Source organism: Bactrocera tryoni, chromosome 4 (genome assembly GCF_016617805.1).
Source record: "Bactrocera tryoni isolate S06 chromosome 4, CSIRO_BtryS06_freeze2, whole genome shotgun sequence".
Classification (NCBI taxonomy): Eukaryota; Metazoa; Arthropoda; class Insecta; order Diptera; family Tephritidae; genus Bactrocera; species Bactrocera tryoni.
Genome location: NC_052502.1, coordinates 72,754,615 through 72,770,929, shown reverse-complemented (window position 1 = coordinate 72,770,929; position 16,315 = coordinate 72,754,615). Strand labels below are relative to the sequence as shown.

General features: G+C 33.3%; 2 protein-coding genes across 10 annotated transcripts in view; both read left to right on the top strand.

Moving 5' to 3' along the window:
- Window positions 1-254: 254 nt before the first annotated feature.
- Window positions 255-3,473, top strand: LOC120775075 (vanin-like protein 1). The gene is made up of 4 exons (XM_040105066.1): window positions 255-362; window positions 495-1,164; window positions 2,430-3,156; window positions 3,225-3,473. Exons 1-4 carry the CDS (start codon window positions 267-269, stop codon window positions 3,463-3,465), a joined length of 1,734 nt encoding a protein of 577 aa, XP_039961000.1. The 5' UTR covers window positions 255-266; the 3' UTR covers window positions 3,466-3,473.
- A 4,864-nt stretch (window positions 3,474-8,337) lies between these two features.
- The window catches only part of LOC120773499, a 251,749-nt gene continuing 243,771 nt past the window's right edge, over window positions 8,338-16,315 (top strand). For all 9 annotated transcript variants that reach the window (XM_040102449.1, XM_040102446.1, XM_040102448.1 and 6 more), the window contains exon 1: window positions 8,338-8,525. The gene's annotated coding sequence lies outside the window, so the exon portion shown is untranslated. The remainder of the gene's footprint in view (window positions 8,526-16,315) is intronic.

Below are 16,315 nucleotides of genomic sequence, written 5' to 3'. Positions count from 1 at the left end.
AGCAGTATGCGACTATCAGCATTTGAAGATTAAATCGTTGCTAATTCAATTATCGATGCTTTAATCAAGAAGTGAAATGGTTTGCCGCTAAGTAGATAAGATTAAATGTAACAGCTAAGAATTTGCGAATTTTTAGCGTTTATAAAGCCAAAACGCCAAGCGAGCAATGGTCATTTGCCTTGTGGTGTGTGCACGGCAGACTTCAAATAAAATTCGGGAAAGTTCTTGCCTGCTCAAACTGCACAGTACGGCAAAAAAGTCGCAGAATGAACGCAAAAATGTGCCGAATGCCGTTGGGTAACTGCAAAACGCTGACTTTATGGCTGGCGTGCGCGCTGCTACTGTTACAGCCGACGCAACAGGTGAGTCAAAAAGCGAAACCCGTTAAGTAGCCACGTAAAGCTAATCAGTGCAATTAACGCGCGTCTTATCGCGTCCATACAACGTTGTCAGCTTGTCCATACTATCTAACGCTATACTTTATCAACTTGCAGAGTCCGCTGAAGCCGCTAGCAGTCGATGATACAAATAGTACGGAGTCATTATATTATACCGCTGGCGTTGTGGAGTTTCGACCATCTAGAAATGCATCAGATGTTGCTTTGGCAGACAATCTCGCCGGTTATTTGGAAATAATAAGCTCGGAAGCTGCTGAACCCACAGATATTATTGTTTTCCCCGAGAGCACACTAAATGGTGGTGATACCGCCACATATGTACCCGAGCCTGAAAGCGCCACGACACCTTGCTTGCTGGGCAACACTAGCGACTATTCCGATTTTCTGGTGCAGATATCGTGTGCTGCGCGCGCGGCGCGTAAATACATTGTTATTAATTTGACCGAGCGCTCACAGTGTGTCGTTTCCGCAGCCGATCCGCGTCCATGTGCACCGAACGGTCTAAATATCTTCAATACTAACGTTGTGTTCGATCGTGAGGGCAAGGTAATTTCGCGTTATCGCAAATGGAATCTATATGGCGAGCCGAAGAATACCACCTATAGTGCGGACTTGAGCTCCTTTGACACCGATTTCGGTGTAGTATTTGGGCACTTCGTGTGTTTTGATATATTGTTTTACGAGCCCGCACAGCGGTTGGTTAGTATGGGTTTTACGGATGTGATCTTTACGTCGATGTGGTTCTCGCAGATACCATTTTTGACGGGTAAGTGTGAGTCTAATGAGTTAAAAAATGGTTGGGTTGAATTGGTGTAGGTAAAACTCGGTATTGCTGGCGTGATTGCTTTCCTTTGGCTCGTGTATCAGGTTATTCCAAAGTTCATAGCAGTCGCGAGCTGACGAGCCACGTCATTCCAGTAAAAAGTAGGCCACAAGTCTGCAAATGCGTGGGCGTCGTACATCGGCACTACTCTTCTTATCGCCTCATTAATAAAATAACATCCGATTTTAAATACTAAAAATTATAAGATAAGTGTAATGGCAAATTTAACTGTCTACATCTGTCTCATTGATAAGATTAGATGATCATTTCATAAAACAGAAATGTAAACAATTTGGCATGCGTGGTGTTATCGAACTTTGAGCCGACGCGGAGCTTATCTAATCGAAATCGCTATGCGTCAGCAAAAAACACTGATTCAAGTCTGTTATTGGACTTTGGATTCGCGAAAAAATTAGATTTCGCAATAACCACTATTTCCTTTACCGTTATTTCCTGGAATTTACAGATTGCCAAGTTCATACAGTTTTGAATTTCTCAGCTCAAGCATTACAAATCCAGTTGGAAATTATTAATAAAGAGCTTTAACGAGCCAACAAATCGTTTTCCAAGTTTAACCACAACCGGTTTGAAGATTTCATGAGCTCGTTTTCGCGATAAATTAGAATCGCCCAGACTTCATTTTAACTACATAAGACCAAAAAGTACCACACAAAAGAAAAATCCATAAACTCGGTGTTTCCTAAAATACTTGGTCCATATCGAAATGAGCTGGTAGTAATTCAGAACGGCTTTTCATGAGCTTAAACACTGTTCTCTGGTTTTAGTTGCGTCAACGACTGACTTTAGCAGCTTACGAGGTCTTTACCACAAGAACCTCAAACCGTTATATATACTTTACTGATACCATTCGAAATTTTCTTTAGTGGTTCAATTCCAAAGGTCAATTTATGAGATCTAATAAAACGTATTCTTAAAAGTTGTGAATAGTTAAATAGGAGCTTTAACGCATCAATAAATCGTTTTCTAAGTTTAACTACAGCTTGAACCGGTTTTAAGACCTCATGAGCTCGTTTTCTCGTTGAATTAGAAACCATCAGACTTGATTTTTACTTCATAATGCCAACACAAGGGAGAAATATATGAGCTGAAAGTAATCCAGTACGAGTTTTCATGAGCTCACACGAGCTCTTTATCACAAAAACCTCAAACCGTTATACTTTACTGATACCATCTGAAATATTTTTCAGGTGTTCAATTCCAAGAGTCATGGGCTTACTCAAACGATGTTAATGTGCTCGCTGCTGGCTCTAGTCTTCCCGCCGTTGGCTCAACTGGTTCAGGCATCTATGCTGGACGCGCTGGTCCTATACTTTCCGTAATGAATACCGGTGAAGGCGAACGTCGCATATATGTCGCTAGAGTACCAAAGAAGACGCAAAACAAGCGCAGTGTACCGGTTGCGACAAAACTAACTGAGACTGTGGTGAAACCGAAAGCAACTCAGCGTCTAAACCAAGCTGATATTACATTGAAACGTGACTATTTGGAGAATTATGAGAGCATTTTGCTTGATTTGACAAACGCTAGTAGTCGTGCTGAGTACGATGTGTGCCATAAAACCTTCTGCTGTCACTTTGAGCTGCAATGGCACCAACTGACCACTGGTAGTGGAGGTCAATACTACACCTACCGTTTAGGTGCCTACGAAGGTATGCGTAATGAGGCGGGCGCTTATACTACGAATGCGATACGCAATTGTGCCGTATTTACATGTATCGGTGAAGATATATACGATTGTGGACGCATCTTCCCCGCCGATGTCGTACAGCAGCCGCAAGTCGCTTTCGATCGCATTTCTATTGAGTCCAACTACCAGACGGCCTATCCATATTTGCTGATGCCGAACAGTTTGCGTGATGATCTCAAGCCTTTGGCGGTGAATGAATTTGTGTTCGAGCAGTACGATCTATTGGTGTGAGTATGATTGGTTTAACTTGCCTGTTGTGTCCGTTGAAATATATTTTTTCTTGTCTTAATTTCAGTGACACGGAAGTAATGCGTCATGCGCGTTATACTTTGAACACAACAACGGACAATCTATTGGCTTTCTCCATCTATGGTAACTTTTTCGATGGGGAAGGTTTCATTAATGACACCACGAGCTCACCTCCAACGGAAAGTACGACGACTGTTGATCCAAGTGATGGCGGTGGCGCTGCGGTCTTACTACAGCCAATCATTTTGATTGGGGCATTGGCCGTTTTGCTAGGACTAGTTGCATGAGTAGACAATATTAGAAGTAAAAAAAAAATAAAAATAAAAAATACTAGCGCAAGACTTGTGGATATAATTTGGATGGAATATTTATACTTTCAATTTAGTCTTATTAAATGTTCAGCTAAAATTAAGGGAATTCGTAAGTGGCTTAAGGAATAATTTGTTGGTAGAAAATGAAGATACCATAGGCACGATCTGCCGATGTATAGTATATTGGGTCACAGTTACTAGAAAATAGTAGAAGCGCCGAGAAATTTATTCATAAGAATACTGCTAAGGTAATGAAAGCACGGCATTGTCTGCTAAGGACTTATGGGTCGTTTCGATACGTTCTACGCAAAGCAAAACCTCAATGCTCTCCTGAGTAGCGAAGTCTACAGTGATGACGAGATAACAGAATCTATCCTTCGTTGAGCTCATAAAATAAAACACTAAAAGAAGAACTTTATGCAGAAGAAGCTCGGATAAGGTTCCAGTCCGTCGTCTTAGGCCATTTGTCTGGTACTGGTACATACTACAAAAAAGTTGAGAGGTACAGTTTCTGTGAGACGCTTCCTAGCAGGTTTTTGTGTGCTGCTCATGAGAGTCGCGGTTATAATAAATGAAAACCAGCAATAAAAAACTCAGTTTTGCGAGGTCCAAAAGTCTACTTTTACAGAGTTTGAGGTTTAAGAAGCTTTGGACGTTATTCTAAGAAATGTTGTCCCCACTTGGACAAATATTTTTCGATTAAAAGATATACTCGAGCTCGGGTCACACTCGGATTCCTGCTAGAGCCATACTAAAGTTTAGTTTTTGAAGCAAGGTTCGAGGTTTAAGGAGCTCTGCACCATTTGTAGGAGAGTTGAAGGTGATTTGGACGTTATTCTAAGAAATATTGTCCCCACTTGGATATATTCGAGCTCGAGTCACACTCGGATCTTTGCTAGAGCCATATTAAAGTTGATTTTTTGAAGCAATATCAGTTACTTAAGCTCGGTGACCACCTGACTTTACAGTTTTGAGATGTCAGCATGGCAAAAGGAAGTAATTGTATTAAAGCCATAAAAAAACTCAGTTTCGATAGGTCCAAAATACTATTTTTAGGAGAGTTCGAGGTTTAAGAAGCTTTGGACCATTTGTAGAAGTGTTTAAAATTTTTTTCATTTAAAAGATGTTTTCGAGCTCGGGACACACTCGGATCCTTGCTAGAGCCGTACTAAAGTTAATTTTTGAAGCAGTATGAGTTTTCTAGAGCTCAGTGACTACCTTACTTTACAGTTTTTAGATGCTAGCATGGCATAAGGAAGATATTGCTTTACTGACACGTGGTGCGGATAAAAGTTTTGGAAATGAAAATAGGAATAAAGGCCAAAATTTCTCCAAATGTGCATGGAAGATAGAAGTTATAATATTTTTTTGTTATATATGACTCTTCAGACTCTCCAAACGGGCGCAATTTTTTGCTCGAAGTCTCAGCAAAACTTTGTAAGAGCTAACAAACTAGTTACTTCGACCGAAGCTCCTGCTAACGTCATATATGTATGTACGTATGTATCGTTACTTCTACAGAAGCTCCTGGTAACGCCATATATACATATATGTACGTATGTATCGTGTGGCGGTAGGTAATGATACCAAGCGGAAAATAAGCAAATGTTCATTCATCCAGCGGTTCCGGCACCACACTGATAAGCGCGTTTAGCTGTACATGAGTAAAAGAGGAACAAAGAAAGCGAGTAACTACAAGCCTCACACCACTAACCTGAACTACACTACAGAAATGAATGCAGTTCAATGAAATTTTTTCCGTGCTACAAATACCGAACTAAGAATACCTATGTATGTGTGTATGAATAGCGTTAGCAAGCTTGTTGTTGGCGCAAACTGTTGCTCCACTTGTTAGCATTCAACAGTCTCTACCTTTACAATACGCGTATATAGCTATGGATATTGTTGTGTTTGCAGTTCAAGGAGAAGTGACAGATGCTGGGTGAGAGCGGCGCTGAAACGTGTGAGTGCCTTAAATTCCAGTGGAAGTCTACAATGAAGAGAGTCGCTAACACGCGAGAGAAACGTAGAAAGCGAGCGCACGCTGGGAAATACTCCAATTGGTGATTTGTAGACCTTCACCGGGTGTTAGTTAGCAGTAGTGCCTCAAAGGGAAATGTAATAAATTATTTAAAAGCATGGAGAGTTTGTGCCTGCAATTTAAAGCAGTGTAGTCTTCGTATTAAAGTGGTTTAATAAAATATGAATGGAGGCATAAATAACTGAAGATTTTTGTTAGAGATCTCGTGAGCTTACTACTGAACACTATTTGCCTAAAGGATTGGTCCGAGCTTTAGTAAGTTGGGAAATATTTGGTGCTCAATATAACGAACTGTACAGCATGATTTTACTGGATTAGTCAAGTGAAGAACTGAATATTTGGACACTCGTTATCCCGTAAAATATTCTACTTTAGCCGGACTTTTTAAGAGAAAGTTAATTGCACTAACTTGTACGCTCTAGAGACCCCGAAAGCTAATTTCTCAATCAATAGAATGTTCTTAGAAGAATTTGAGTTAGCTGAGAATTGCTTACGAAATACAGAGCTGATCCAAAGGAGACCCGTCAACCAAAAATAAAGACATTCATGTAGCTTTAAATGCCACAGCGGATGAAACTCGACTGTTCAAAAACCTTCAACAATTCGTCTATGCTTCCAAACAGAGTTCATGTATCGAAAAATTCAATGAGACCTTTTTCTTCAATTTTTGACGAGTTTTTTCCCACAGAGCAAATGATGCTAGAGATTGGGTAGCGTCTGGCCCAGTTTCTTGTGAAGCTGATTAGCATTTTATGAACAGCGCTCATTTCACAGTATTTTCTATGTATCGGAAGCAATAAAATAATAAGGGGACCACGGCCAAAGCATAAGGTCACATCACAGAGATGGCTAAATGTTATTTGATATTTTGGTAACAAAGTTCTATGTTCAAAACCTGAATATTGAGAAAATATGTTTCCGCAATATCGAACTTAGCAAGATTTCTCTGGCCGCAATGATATTAGCACCAACTAGACACTCTCTATCTAACTGGCACTCTCGTTTTGGGAAGACTAAATATTTTAGAGGACTCTTTAGAGATTTGTCAAAGTTGTACCGAGGAAGGTGAGATGGAAACATGTGGACACTTTCTTCTCCACTATCCAGCAATCACTAACTAAGGCTGAAGCTACTTCAGTCGAATGCTCCATACTTAGGCGATCTGGGCATCACAATGTACCAGTCTTTTTAACTGTCCAAGTGGGATTGTTCATAGCTTCACAAGAATCAGACTGATTACCTTACCTAACCAACCTCCAAGTATTCAGAGAGAGAACAGGCATGATTTTGATCACAAAGTTTCATGAAATGTTTGATGACTTGATGGAAATCAAAACATTTCTTTAGTTTAGTCTCGAATATACAGGCCAGATCTCGAATACTTTAGCAGCAACTAGTTCTAATTGAATAAATGAAAAGGCTGTCTATTGTTTACAACTGAATTTTGAAAATTCGACCCAAAAAAGCTTAAAAAAAAAACAGTTTATGTACAAAATACCTCGAAATAACTTTGATACCTCAAAGCAGCAAAAACCGAATATTTCTGCTTAAACGTGCCAGCATTTCATATGCACCAACCCTCACGCATCAACTATATTAACTCACATGTTCAAAGATCCCGCCAACTGGCGCGGCAGATAAAAGTTCTTACAAAGGCCGCATGAATGAAAGTTCGTTTGGAGACTATGCTCGCCAGCGGCCACCTGCAATTGGAGACTTTCAGGTGCAAATTTCAAACCGAAAACACACAAACGAATTTCCCTTCAATGAATAGCTCAACAGCGCGCTAAACTACACACACACACACACACACAGCTGTAGGTATTTCCAGCGCGCTTCACTGGTTGCCGACCCACCGCAATGTACCATTGTGCCCGCGCTGCGTGTGTGTGTTGAGTGCATGCGCCGAATGGTTGGCTAGCCAGTTGGTCGACGGGCGAACAGGCGCCAAAGCATGCTTCGGCGCGGCCGAGTTGCCCCTGACGAGCAGGCGAACCGGGAGAGTGCGGTCGTTCGTTACACACTGACGCTAGCGAGCTGGCAGGCATGATACTGCTACAACGTGTGTGTGTGTGTGTGGACAGGGAAATTTTTGGAATTTTCCCTAACATTTCGGCATGCGACTGAGCAACAGCTCTCCAATGTGACTGGCCAAGACTAGTAGGCTTTCAGCCTCCGAGCGGACAGCAACACGAAATTCCTCCCTCCGAAGGGATGCGCGCGTACGGTGAAAATCAAGAGTTTTTTCAGTGTGGTGTTTAGACAGACCCATGTACATACAGTGTTACAGGTGCGCGCAGACATATACACATACATAAATATATATATAATATAGTATACGGTATGTATGTAACCGTAAATGTGTTCGCGCGTGAAAAATTCAGTGTATAAATTCAAGCAGTAAATACTTTGTGTGAAAAATAGAAAAAAAAGAAAAAATAAAATTGAGAAAAAAGTTTACAAAATTTGCAAATTAAATACAGTAAATATTTAAAGTGCAGTGAATGGAAAATGCGCCAGTGGCAAAAGCAAATATGAAAATTTACAAAACAAAAAATAAATTTTTACGTGCGAAAAGTGTGTGTGAGCAGCCTTACTGTAATTAGAGCGGAAATTCTGGTGAAACTTGTTGGGGTCGTGTAAAGAAAACTTTGAACTTTGTAAAAAAAAAAATAAATAATTAAAAAAAAATAAAAATTAAAGAAAAGCTGAAAATTTACAGGAAAATTATGAAAAATTGTATGAAAATTGTGAGAAATTAAAAAAGAATATTTAAAAAAAATTATAAAAAAAAATTTAAAAAAAAAAATATTAACAAAAAAAAATTACTAAAGATAAAAATATTGTTTCAAATTTAAAAATTGTATAAAAAAATTCTGAGTTAAAGCTCAACAAAGTTAAGTGTATGTGCTGCAGTGTTAAAGTGTTTGCAAGAAAATCCTAAGTTTTGTTGGCGAAGCAGCAGTGATTTGGAGCATTAAATACAAGAAAAAAGGTAGAATATATGAGAAATAAATATATTATTGAAATAAATTTAATATTGAAAATATAGTGTAATTTTTCAAAACGCCGAATTATGATGTAAAATAGCTTTTCGAACTCCGATAGGCTCAAGTAAAACATTTCCAATTATTGCTTAAGTCTCAAAGTGAAATAAAAACGTTTTCTACAATATATTTGAAATCAGTTTTCTATGGAATTCTTAAAAATTAATAAAATTAAATTAAGATTGCTACAATATTTCCGAAACATTGCTAAGAATAAAAAAAATTATAAATATTTTATTTTTATCTAAATCTGTTTTTATGAAATTTCAAAAAAAAAATGCGATCGCCACAAAATTCCCAAATCATTATTAAGGCTGAAAATTCAGAAAGAAAATTTCCTTTCCAAGATATATTTCAAAACCGTTTACAATGGAAATAAAAAAAATAAAAATTGCATTGCAACATCACAAATTTTTGCTAAGGCTAAGTATTAAAAAAAGTAGCAATTAAAAAAAATGAAAATTAAAAAAAAGAAATCTCCACAGCATTTGCAAATCTTTGCTCAATATTAAAATGACTAACATTTTTAAAGTATGTTTTAAATACTTTTTCTGTGGCAAAAAAAATAGTTTTTGATGAATTCTTTTTTACATAAGTATTTTAGTTCAAAAAAGGAAAATTGAGAGCGTCACAACATTGTTAAGTTTCAAATTGAATAAATGTCTTTTTTAATATAATTTTAAAACTGGTTTCTATAGCATATGTTCGAAAAGAAAAGAAAATTGAGATGACTCAACTAATTGAGGCTGAGAAGAAATTGATAAAATATATACTTACAAAAAAATTTAACATAGTTTTGTTAAAGTTAGCTCCTTATAGAATTATACGAAAAAAAACACTACTTTTAAAAAATTTTTTGGATTTTTTGTGCTTTTCACATAGGAAATTTTCGCATTCTTATATAACATTTTTTATACATTTCAGCATAGTTTAACTTTTGAAAAAATTTACCTTCGTTCGAATAAAAAACAAATCTATTAAAAATTTAGAAAAAAAAAAAATAATTAAAAAACTGTATTTTAATTAACGAATATGTTATTTTGGCTACGGAATCTTCTTAATAACGAATTTTCTTTTTGTATGAAACAATATACAGCAGAAAGAATACTCGTACATAGGAAATTTTAGTATTTTTGTGGCAGTGAGAAAAAGTGTTTATGAATTTTTGCAAAGAAAAAATTGTTGTTTTCCACAAAGTGCCAGAATTACTTTGTTTAAATTACAAAAAAATTTAAAGCGAAAATTTCGTTTAATTTTTTTTTTCAATTTATTTTAAAAAAATTTTCTTATAACCAATGGCCTTCCAGTTTAGCATTTATTATAAAAAGGGTAAATTTTAAAATAGCATTAACCAGAATATGGAATTAAAGTTATTACACTATTTAATACAAAATAATAAGAAATGAATAGTGAACTGTTAGTGAATATAAAAGTTAAAAATATAAGTGTTAAATTCATTAAAAATCTTAGAAACACGAATTTTAAAGAGTTGATTTTTTGAACTTTAAATGCAAATATCTCAAAAACCATAAGTCAGCGGCAACTATATATATATATTCTTGATCTGGAGAATCTCCTCTATCCGTACATATCCATCTTAACCACGAATCTTTTTAAAAGAAAAACTTGGCAATTAAACTTTTTGTATATACTTTTCATTATTTAATAAAAAAGTTTGGAAATTTATACTTACAAAAAATTGCACCAAATTTTAACATCTATATCAAAATTCATAAAAAATAAAAACTGGAGTTAAATTATCGGTACTAAAATGATTAGAAAATATTTCGAGGTAAAAAATTTATGCAAGGCAATTTTAATGCAAAGAATTCGACGACCACGACCTGGATATGTCTCATCCAGCAACTGAATTGTTTCCAAATATTGTCCATTGATGGGGATCATCCAATTCCGGCGATTCGGCAAAAAGAACTGTGTTACATGTCGCGGTATGATGCTGTCACTGCTTGAATAGCCTCATTCCAATTATTTCGCCAGCACAAAATCCACACCAACCAGTTATTTACATTTGGTTTTCGCCAATCACAAGTGGTTTCTTAGAACCACAAAACCCTTCAAGTTGAAAATATGCTCCATCGCTTAGAATGGTTTTGCTCGAAAAATCAGCATTCAAGCTTTCATTATTTTTTAGATATTGTGCAATAATGAAGACACATTGTTCTATAGTGTAACGGACTATTTTTACCAAGCCTAAACTGTCTGCGGGCGATTCTTTTTTTTAGAGTTGTCAAAACTTTGCTGCCTAAATGGTAGCAAACTTAAATCTTGTGTTAAATTTGGGGCACCTTTATTAAGAATTGCATAAAAATATACATATTAGTTGATCATGTTTCAGAAACTCAAAAATTGTTGAACAAAAGGACACTAAGGTTCTTGATCAAGTCGGCATGTAAATAATGACAAATTTTTGTAAATCTTGCTTTAAAAATATGTTAAAAATATATAATGATAACTAAAAAAAATAAATATTTAAAAAAATCTCTGTTACCAGTTACAGCTTTCATTTTGACCAAAATATTTGAAAAAGTGAATTGTTTTTTGCATATATTTTATTAAGAAGTTAAAAAAAATATTTCCCAAATTCACGATGAAAAAATTTTGCTACGTTTGTTTAGGAAAATGGTCTAGATATTCGATGCGCAAAATAAAAGTAGAAGAAGCATACAAATTTATTTTAAAAAAATTGGCCCAGCTGTTCGATTCGCAAGATTAAAAACTCAATAGTTCAGACTTTTATCTGTTTTTAATTTAGTTTTCGATATGCTACAAAAATTTTTTCCATATAGAAAATGTGTGAAATATACTTCACTCTGCTTATGTGAGTTTCAAAGTCGCTTATCTTTACGCAATTTGTAGTAAAATGAGATATAAAAGAAACTATCTCAAAAGATTTTGAGAATCATAAAATTAAAAAAAAATTAAAAAAATCGCAAATTTAGATGGAATTCATCAAATTTTGTAATTTTTAATTCAAAACTCAGTCAAGAGTTAAAAAAAAATTTCAGCGAAATTTTATGATTTTGTCCACTTTTTTGAAAAATATTGATAAAAAAAAAGTCCCGGAAATTGTAATTTGGATTCCTCAAGGAAATGATATTTTAAAAAAGGTATTTTGCTAAGTTGGTAGAACTGTCCTTAATTACTTTAACAAATATAAATGCGTTCTATCAACAAGTTTGTTTACAGCAGCTGCTTAAGTCGGTACAGCTCAGAAGTGCGTTGCGATTTTAAAAATGGATATAAATATTGAACAAAGAATTTGTATTGAGTTTTGTACTTCTACTGGAATAGTTGCGAAGGTTGAAAAAGCCAAACGGTAATTCAGTTTTATCAAAAACACACGCCTAAGAGTGGTACAAAGCCTTCAAAGACGGTCGAGAGGTCGTGGAAGACATGCCTAGTTCTAAACGACCTTCGACCGCTTCAAGTGATGAAATTATTAAAAAGTAAAAGATATAGTGCCTGAAAAGTGTCAAGCAAGTGTAAGAGAGATGTCAAGAGAGCTCGACATTTTTCGAGAGTCCTTTTGAATAATTTTGGTGAATACTTTGGGTATGAAACGCGTGCTTGCGCGACTCGTCCCGATAAAAGTGAATTTTTTTTCAAAAGAGTGCCTTAAACATGTCTCTTTAGACACGCTTGATCGTGCGAATTCTGATCCTACATTCAAGGAGATTATTATAACTGCCGACGGGCTTATTACTTTGACAAAAAAGTCAACAATCATCGGAAAGGAGGGAAAAAAGAAACTGAAGCTAAGAAAATCACACTAAAGTCGCTCAAAAATCAATATTCGTGGTTTGGCTCATTATGTATTTGTTATTGAGGGACAGACGGTCAATAAGGAGTTCTATTTCGCCGTATTGAGGCATTTGCGTGGGAAAATCCGTCGAAAACGGCCGGAATTGTAGAAGAACTACGAAGATAATTTTAAGAATTTAAAGAAAAATCGCAATGAATACCATCGACCAACCGCTGTATTCACCAGATTGGGCATCGTGTGATTTTTTCTTGTTTTCCAAACTGAAATTGCCGCTCCATGGAGCCCGTTTTCAGTCGATCGAAAAGATAAAACCAAATTCGCTGAAGGAGCTGAAGGCATAAATTTAAAAATTTCATTACAAATTTTGAATAATTTGCTAATTTTTATTTTTTACAAAAATTCTAAGTATGAATTTAATAAAAAAAAATGTTTGCCAGTGATTACAAAACAAATTCTTGAATTTAAAGTTAATCTTCATTTCCATATAAGTACATATATAGATATGTCTGAATTCCACAAAATTCATATGTATACTCGTATATACCAAAAACTATGTATAGAATTAAATACATACATACAATATACATATGTATGTGTTTACTTTTCCAACAGCTTTTTGCATGAAACTCATTCTAGTTATGCTGGTAGTTGATATTAGAAACGTTCATTTCCTCTAGTTGCAGCTCAAGCACACACGCCCTCATTTACCGTTAGACACTCTAATTAAAGTGAGATTTGCACAGAGTGCGGAAAGCAGAAAAGTAAAGAAAAATAGACAAAGTTGAGTGAAGCCAAGAAGCAGTTGAGCGCTATGAAGATAGTGAATATAAAAAATATGAGAAAAGTCTAAATTAAAGCGGGTATATTTAAAAAGATAAGTACATATGTACATATATAAATTTATACATAAAAGCACAAAATTGCAAAGCAAAGACTTAGTGTGTAGGAAAATAACTTAAAAAAATTAAATACAAGTATGCAAAAAGTGTTTAACAAAATTAGTTTGACTTTAAGAGCTTGCTCAATAATTTAAGTCGTGATTTAGCCAAGGTTTTGTCTTTAAGTCAGATATATGATAGTCTACTATATTGGTTTAATCTTAAATTATGCTGAAATATATTAATTGTGTTGAGGTTTAGCTTTTAAATTGATACAGAAATTTATACGAGTTTAAGGCAGCTTTATAGCAGCTAACAGCTTTCGTCAATGTACTAACTTATTATACCTTAATCTACTACTTTTAGCACCAAAAATGTATATTAGATATTTTATACCAGTTTATACCAATTTTAGTTTTAAGCATATTTAGCTAATAAGTGCTTAAATTTAATATGTTGAAGTTCAACCTTAAAGTCGATCTTTTAGCTTATACCAGTATAATCTTGCTTTGTGCCAGCTAACAGTTTGCGTCAATTTACTAAATATTAGTTATTATTCCTTATTTTACTATTTTTAATACCAAAAGAGTGTGCAAAATAATTTATACCAGTTTAGACCAGTTTTTATTTTAAGCATATTAAGGTAATAAATAAATTTTAAAGCATTTAACAAAATTTTTACCAATTTATACCAGTTTGAATACCTAACAAAACATTTAGAAGTCTCTTAGACAAACGTTCAGTGCAAAAAAATTATACTGTATGCTAGCAGTTAATATATACGAATTCTGGCAATGTTGTATATAGACGAGCAATGGAATTTAGCTCGCTGCCGCCGTGAATAGTATAACCGAGTAGCGTAATGCATTGTTATGTACACAAATATACAATATCTGCATATATACACACATATGTATGTGTATGGATATCAAAACGCGTATAAATAGGTAAAATGTTTTTCCACAAAGTCTACTATATACTAGCTAAACTTAGAGTATACACACGCATATTTGTTTAATTGTATATTGATTTCGTTTTGCATACCTACATATGTACATATGTAGCTATTGGCAATATTGGCGTTTTGTTGCTCTGCTGTCTTTGTATATACTGAAAGTAATACAGAACACAAGTCAGTTTAATTTATTGTGAATGCAAAAGTAAACAAAAATCGCCAAATGATATTGAAATCAATGCGAAATGAAATGAATTCGAGTTGTGTTGAAATCACCAGCGCACACGAGCGTGCGTACAGCCACACATACATATGTACATGCGTTTATGTGGATAACTAAGTACTAAATGGCGCTGTAGGTGCTGGTGGGGTGCGCTTAAATGTATACAAATTGGATATATCCGTTGACCGGCCATAATTTTGTCTTGAAGTTGGAGAACAGAATGTATTATCAACGTCTTTCAGAATATGCGTGTATGTGCAACCGATTTCGGCGAATTAAATTCGAAGTCATAAATATTTTTAGTAGCAAGTTTGAGCTTTGAACATTTTTACAATTTTTAAAAAAGTGCATTTTCTGAAAATTAAAATTAAATTAAAAAAATTAAACTCAAATTTTTCGAAATTGGTGTAAAAACTCCAAGTTTTGAAACTAAAATTAATAAAAATGTAACATTAAAATTTAAAAAATATTCAAAATGTTTATTAAAAAAAAACTCATAAAATCAATTGAGATATTTATTAAAATTTTTGCCGTCAAAATCCAAAAATCAATCGGAATAGTTTTGAAAATTTTAACCCTCTGAAGTTAAATTAATTTAAACAATTCAAAATTGTAGTTTCAAAAGTTTGTAAAAATTGCATTCTTATTAAATTTCACTAATTTCGTTTAAATTAAAAATTGTATTAAATGTTCACTTGCTGTTAATTTTTTTAAATTTGAAAATTTCTAGATATTTTTGAAAATTATAACTGTTAAAAGATTAATTAGTTTAAAAAGATCAAAATTCTAGTTTTCCAATTTTTCAAAAATTTTATTCTTACTTATTTTAAATAATTATAGTTTATTTAAAATATTTTTTAATAAAAAAAAATTAATTAAAATTTCAAAATGTAAATTTTCAATTTTTTTAATTTCACTAAGTAAAAAGTTAAATTATCAGAAAAAATTGAAATTTAAGTATAAAAGCTTTCGAAAATGGTTATTCCTATTAATTTTAAATAACTTAAATTTATTCCAAATTTTAAAAAAATTTTCGAAAACCTTTCATTTTATTTATAATTTGAACAAAATGTTCACTTGTTTTAAGTTTTCATAACTCAAATTTTAAAAATGTCTTTTTCAAACCATTGTGTTTAAAATTTAAAAATAATATTTGAAATGTGAATATAAATAACATTTTATAAATTCATCTCTTAATTAATTAATTAATTAAATATTAGCTGACTTGAATACTAAAATTAATAAATATTTTGTACTTTTATTAGAAAAATTCTAAACGGTAAAAAGAGTTTATTTTTCATACTACGGAAAGTTAGGTTAACTAAACTTAAAAAAATAAATGTTTGGAAAACTTAAAAATTTTTGGAAATTTAACTCTTGAAAATTTCAAAGTCTGCTAAAAGTAGGTTAACTAAATATGAAAATTAAAAAAATTTGAAAAACAAAATTTTGTAAAATTTAAACAAGTGCTGAAAGTTAGGTTAACTGAACATGATAAATTAAATTTTTGGAAAATTTAAATTTTTTTAATTTAAAAACTTTTGGAAATTTAAATTTTTGATAATTTGAACAATTTTGGAAAATTAAGTTTTTAGAAATTTAAGAATTTCGGAAAAAACTAAATTTTTGAAATTTTAAAAAAGTTTCGAAAAATTTGGAAATTTTAAAAAATTTTGGAAAATTGAAATTTTATTGTGAAAGTCTAAATTTTATATAAAATTATTGATAAATTGCGAAATTTACAATTAAAAATTATATTATACAATTAAAATTCATCGTTTAAAATCAGCAATCTGAAAATAATTTTGCTAAATTTGAAATTTAATTATAAAATTATTAAAACTAAAAATTTTACATTTAATAATTATATGTATATTATATTAAATTGCATATTATAA

Excerpts from the sequence above, each read along its gene's own strand:
- LOC120775075 (XM_040105066.1), top strand. The coding sequence starts at position 267 with ATGAACGCAAAAATGTGCCGAATGCCGTTGGGTAACTGCAAAACGCTG. Across the intron at positions 1,165-2,429 it reads GCAGATACCATTTTTGACGG|GTGTTCAATTCCAAGAGTCA; the intron begins GTAAGTGTGAGT and ends AATATTTTTCAG. Across the intron at positions 3,157-3,224 it reads GAGCAGTACGATCTATTGGT|TGACACGGAAGTAATGCGTC; the intron begins GTGAGTATGATT and ends TCTTAATTTCAG.